Source organism: Tauraco erythrolophus, chromosome 25, assembly GCF_009769465.1.
Source record: "Tauraco erythrolophus isolate bTauEry1 chromosome 25, bTauEry1.pri, whole genome shotgun sequence".
NCBI classification, from domain to species: domain Eukaryota; kingdom Metazoa; phylum Chordata; class Aves; order Musophagiformes; family Musophagidae; genus Tauraco; species Tauraco erythrolophus.
In genome coordinates, this window is record NC_141489.1 from 5,488,877 (window position 1) to 5,494,876 (window position 6,000).

The following is a 6,000-nucleotide window of genomic DNA, read 5'->3' on the forward strand; positions in this document are numbered from 1 at the left end:
AAATCGGGATATGGTGTGTGCGAACATCAAGGGAAGAGCAGTGGAAGGGAAGGGGGTTCCTCAGCCTCCCTCTGATCCTCTGGGAAAGGAAAACAAGAGCCGTGGATAGAATATGGAATATTTTTGTTTGTTTCCTTGTTTCTAAGGAGCTTCTACTCCAGCTCAGAGCAGTGAAGCCACCTCTCCCACTGAAAATATGGGAGGAACGGAAAGCAGGTGAGCTTGGTGAGGAGATGTCTCACCTGGCCACTAAAGAGCCCTGGTCGAACACATGGGGAGTGACCTACAGCGACGCCAAGCGATGAAAACACCAAGGTGGCCTCACCACCGTTGAGGGTCCCCAAAAGGGCGCCACATGCTCCAGCTGGAGGTCCATGCACCAGCTTCCCAACTAAGTTCCTTCTCAAGTTGCACCTACTGTTTCCGACAAAGGAAGAGGCCACTAAGCCCTGGGCGCAGCGTGTCACAACGCTGCCACGCCACAGCCATCTCCTGCTTCCCGTGGTCAGATGTACCCAGAAGCAGCCGTCAGCCATGGACCTCATTAACAGGAACAGGCTTTCGCCACAAAAATTCACGTCAGGCCTGGGTGCTGATAAAGCCTGGTCAGCTGGAGGCTCGATGCCACCGTAGCAGGACAGGACAGTGACAGCATCCCTCCCTGTCAGCCAAAGAGAAGAGCAGTTAAGAACCATGAATCCCCCAACCAAGGGACCACAGGCACTCTGGCTGGTCTCCCATCTCCGGAGGCAGCAGGATGCCAAATCCTGATATGGAAACCTCCTGCCGTGCTGGCCATCAGCTTCTTAGAGGGTTCAGCAGACTATCTGAAAGCGGGTTTGTTGTCACCAGTCCAGCAGCAGCTCTGATGGTCGGTGTCACTGTCATTTGTGTCCCATGGGTGATCCCAGCCAGAGCTCTCGGACGCGTGTCCCGGCTGTGGTTGTGAGAGTGGGTGGATTTGGTTCTGTTTAATAAAAATAACACTTTCCTCCTACTCCCTGGTGGCCTCACCCAGCAGATGTGGAGGAAGAGGAGGATGAAGGGTCAAAGCTGTGCAGCAGCTATGTGTTATTTGGCACAGCTGCATCCTGGCAGCGGGCACAGGGCTGGACCGCTCCAACCAGGAGCAAATCCTCCAGCGCCAGCGTGTGCTGGAGGAGAGCAGCCCCCAGCCTTCCTCAGCAGGAGGCGGGTTTTCACAGAATCACAGGATGGTTGAGGTTGGAAGGAACCTCTGGAGGTCATCTGGTCCATCCCCCTGCTCCAGCAGCACCATCTAGAGCAGGTTGCCCAGGACCATGCCAACACAGTTTTTTATTATCTCCATGGACAGAGATAACACAACCTCCCTGAGCAACTTGTGCCAGTGCTCCATCACAAGCAAACAAGTTTCCTGGAGGTTCAGATAGAACCTCCTGTCTTCTGGTTGGTGCCCATGGCCTCTGGGCACCACTGAGAAGAGCCTGGCTCCATCCTCTCTGTCCCCTCTCCACATTAGCGGAGAGCCTGATACCAGCTCCCAAAGGATGGTCACAGCTTGGGCAGCTCTTTCCCACCCCTCCCAGTGATTTGGGGGAGAAAAAGGAGCAGCACAGGGAATGCAGAGATCCTCAGTGCTTTATTGGAGAGAGCTCAAGCCCATGCAGACAGGAACATCGGTTCCTTGCTGGGGACAACAGCCATGGCTGTCCCATACCAGCTCAAGGACAACGCAGGACCCCAGAGTTCACCCATGAGAGAGCAGCCCTGGGGTCTGGGTCTACCCCAGGCTGGCCAGGTCATCACATGAGCTGCTGGAGGAGGCTTCATCCCCATCACTCCCTGTTCCTCTCTCACCAGCTGCTCTAGGTGGTCCAGGACTGGGGTGGCACAGTCATGCTGATGCTGCCTGTGCTTCCATCTTCCTCCTCCTGGTCTGCTGGCAGCTTCGAGAAGCTGGGATCCCATCCGGGCAGAGACCTGGAGGCTTGGTCCTCCTGCAGGCTGCAGCCCAGGTCTGGGGATGGAGGGAACAGTGAGGATGGGATGGACAGAGGGAACAGTGAGGAGCTGGCTGAATTCAACCTCCCTCCTCTGCTGGAGGAACACGTGTGGCACCCGGGGGCCAAGTCTCATGGGACCAGTGCTGGGTCCCAAAGATCTGGATCACATACAGAGCTGGACATGCCCATTCCAAGGCTGCATCAGAGATTGTCCCTCAGGGATGAGGGTGAAGAGAACCTTGGGGCACTGAACCTGGTCTCAGAGCAGAAATGCCACTGTAGGGGCATACCCCGGTGTTTAGTGACACCAGGACAGGTGGGAGCAAAAGTGGGAGAAGCTGCTCAGGAAAACAAGCTGGGGATGGCAAAGCAGAGAGAACAGGTTGACGGCGTTCATTGGGGATGATGCTTCAGGGGCCATCACCTTCCTCGTCCTGAGTCTCTGACACTTTCCTCTCCGGGCTCTGGGAGAGCAGGGTCAGCCTGTTGAGGGCCAGCAGGGCTTTGCCTGTTTTCTGGAGAGAAAAGAAGGAGCACTGAGCCTCACCAGAGCCATCCCCATCCCCACATCCTCATCATCCTCCCCAGGTACCTGCCACTTCCGATGCGTCAGGAACTGCTTGATCCTCTCCTTCGACAGCGCCTTTGTGCTGCGGGGCTGGGGCTGCTGCAGCCAGGGGTGCAGCAGAGCCCCTGCGCTGGACAGCCGGCAGCTGTGGGCAGATGGGGTGGTCATGGGGGGGCTGCACCACCACCAGACCCTCTGCAGCTGGCATGGCCCCATGGAGCATCCCCTCCACCAACTGCATTGAGCTCTTCTCCTTGCCCATTCCCTTGGCCCCCCAAAACCCAGCCCAGCTCTCACCATGGAGAGGCACCCCACAGCCATCTCCAGGTCCTACCGGGGGTCCTTCTGCAGCAGTTGGCTGATGAAGTCCTTGGCTTCCTGGGAGATCTCCGAGAAGGTCTCCTCCTCAAAGTCCCACCGGGCAGCTGTGATGTTGCTGAGGGTCTCCATGTCGTTGTCCCCCTGGAAGGGGGACTCCCCGCTCAGCCTGGAGAGGTGACATAAGGACATCAGTGACAGCTCAGCCCCCTCCAGCCCAACCTGCTGTTCCCAGGAAGCCACTCACAGGATGTAGCAGATGACACCAACACTCCACATGTCCGTGGAGAAGCCCACGGGCTCAAAGGCGATCACTTCTGGAGCCATGAACTCAGGGGTGCCATGCAACACCTTCACGGGAGTGTCTGGAGCTGCAGAGAAGACCATGGGGCAGGTGTCCAGCTGGGATCTCCCTAAGACAGCCCAGGTGTACATCAACACATGCTGGTTGGGTGAGCCTCTGCGTCCAGCTGGAGCTTCTGCCCTCCAGGACCAATCACAGGTCATCCACAGACACAGGGATCTCAGAGGTCTCCACTTCAGAGGCGAGGTTGGGAACACACAGGTTTCCTCAAAGCATCTTATGGTCACCAGAAAGGGCCCTGACCGGGTGCCGCAGGGCTGCCTGTCCCAGAGGCACAGGCAGGAGGATGCCAAGATCCTTGCTGACGTGCCCACCCAGATCAGGTCCCTGTGATGGTGACAGTCCCTGCCCTGCTCACCCAGGACCCCCATTCCTGCTCACCCAGCTTCCGTGCCAAGCCAAAGTCAGCGATCTTGAGCCAGTGGCTGGTGGAGCTGACGCAGACAATGTTCTCGGGTTTGAGGTCAAGGTGAACGATGGCCTGGCTGTGCATGAACTGCAGCCCCTCCAGGATTTGCTGCATGTACTGGGCGCTGCTGGGCTCCGTGTGCTCAAAGTCATCGTCCACAATGCGCTCAAAGAGCTCCCCACCTGCCACGCTGGAGGAGGACAAGGTGCTGGAGACTCTGCTGGGGTCCACCAGCCCCAAGGAGGAGAAGCCCCACCAGGAAACCAAGACTCAGTGTTCTGGGAGGATCTTACCACCCATATCTCCAGGGTCTACAGGTTCCCCATCCATCCTACAACCCATGCCAGCACCTCATGGTGCAGGACCCTTCCTCACCTACCACCGTGAGGGAGGACAAGGTGCTGGGGACCCTGCTCGGGTCTACCAACCCCAAGGAGGAGAAGCCGCACCAAGGAACCAAGACTCAGTGCTTTGGGAACATCTCATCGCCCATATCTCCAGGTTCTGCAGGTTCCCCATCCATCCTACACCCCTCCCGGTGCAGAGACCCCTTCCCACCTTCAACACTCTTCCCTGTGGGGTCCAACACTGTCCCCACCACCCCCGAACTTGACTCTGCCCCACCACTTACTACTCCATCACCATCACCAGTTCAGCAGGGCCCTGGAAGGCGGCGAGACACTGCACGAGACGTGGGTGATGCAGCAGGTTCATGAGCTCCACCTCGGCCTGAGCCGCCTGCTTCTCTTTAGCCGTCCGCGTCCGGAAATATTTCCCAGCTCGGATTTTGCCAGTGGCTTTTTCCTGCAGCCGGTAAACTGTCCCAAATTTTCCCCTGGGACAGAGCGAGGATGAAGGATGGAGGAGCCATCACCACCACCCTGCATCCCACCCATGGCTGGGCATGGACAGCCATGGACCATCCCCAAGCAGTGGGGACACGGGACCCCCCCCACTTACTCTCCCAGCTTCTCAAGCTGCGTGTACACATCCAAAACCTTCTCCTGGCTGTTGATGACCACATCACAGTATTCAAAGGTCTCCTCACCTCCTGGGAAGGATGGAGCAGGGTGGTCCATGCATGGATCCCTCATGCTTTGGGGACCAGCTGACTACATTCCACTCCAGTGCTTATTTCTGTGCCCATCCTCCTCCCCAGCTCCATCCAGGTGCAACCACCATCCCCACATGGTGTGGGTGGGACCCAGGGGGGACATGGGAACAGGGGCTGCTGCTCCAGGAGCTCCTGGATCAGCCCAGCACCCTGGAAATCAGGTTTTAGGGGGGTGAAAGGTGTTTTTAGGATCAAAAATCCAAGCGAAACAGGGCTGTTAACCAGCATGGGACAGAGACCAGTGCTGAGTTGGGGTGGGGGGTGTCACACCAGCACCGGGGTACCGACGCAAAGCCTGCCCCCAGCCCAGGACGGACCAAAGACTCAGCCGTACCTTCTGCCTGGGACATAGTGGTACCAACAGCTCCTCGCTGGGTGCCAGCGCGGTCAGGGCAGGTGCTGGATGCAGCCCCGAGGCTCCCAGCAGTCCCGTGCTGGGGTGAGGGTGCTGAGACAGGCGATGGCCGTATGTCCTGCACCTTCTACCTGCCATGGGAGACCACCAGCATCTCTCCACCTCCACCTGCGCTCCCCATCCTACCCGAGAGCTGACACCTTGATGGACCCAGAGAGCCCCAGCAAGGGGTCAAACCCGATCCCAAAGCAAGATCCCTTCTCAGACGGGGACAATGTCCTTCCAGCAGCGCCTTAGGCTCAAAGGCCACCGTTTTTCTTGTGCCCCGTCTTGTTTCGACCAGGAAATCCCCAGGAAAAGCCACATTTCTAAGGCAAAGGACTTGTTTCCTCATGCACGTCCCCTCCCCACTCCGTCCACGCAAAGGTGGGGAGGACAGGGTGATGACACCCATGGGTGCTTGCTGGGCGGCAGCACCCAAACTCCAACCCAAAAGCCACAACACTGACCTGTCACTGTCCGGTCTCGTCCTGTCCCAGGCCACCAGCAGGTCCCTGATCCTTCCCAGTCACTGCGGAGCTGTCAGAGACCTGGGGGAGAAGCAGCGGGGGCGGAAGGGGCAATGCTGGGGGTCAAGGACCGCTGGGACCCCGCAGGTGGAAATGTCCCAGGGCTGTCTCCTGGCATAGTCAGGAGCATCTCTTGAGCTCCGGTGCTGGGAACAGCCCTGTCTCTCCCCTCCCTTTCCTTCCCAGCAAAGAGTTTCCGGACTTGGGGATAAACAACCACCGGTGTTACCACTGAGCCCTCCCCAAACCCCGTCCAGCACCGCCGTCCCAAACCACCCAACATCCCACTCAGCACCACACAGGGTCACAGGTCTGCTA

General features: G+C 58.3%; 1 protein-coding gene across 1 annotated transcript; it reads right to left on the bottom strand.

Annotated features, from left to right (window-relative positions):
• Positions 1–1,847: 1,847 nt before the first annotated feature.
• On the bottom strand, positions 1,848–5,108 carry LOC147526970 (myosin light chain kinase, smooth muscle-like). The gene is made up of 9 exons (XM_086626335.1): positions 5,093–5,108; positions 4,605–4,695; positions 4,276–4,479; positions 3,617–3,834; positions 3,119–3,242; positions 2,888–3,040; positions 2,578–2,698; positions 2,410–2,500; positions 1,848–1,999 (listed from the first exon to the last, which is right to left on the bottom strand). The coding sequence occupies exons 1-9, from the start codon at positions 5,106–5,108 to the stop codon at positions 1,848–1,850; spliced, it is 1,170 nt and encodes a 389-aa protein (XP_086482461.1).
• Positions 5,109–6,000: the final 892 nt, after the last annotated feature.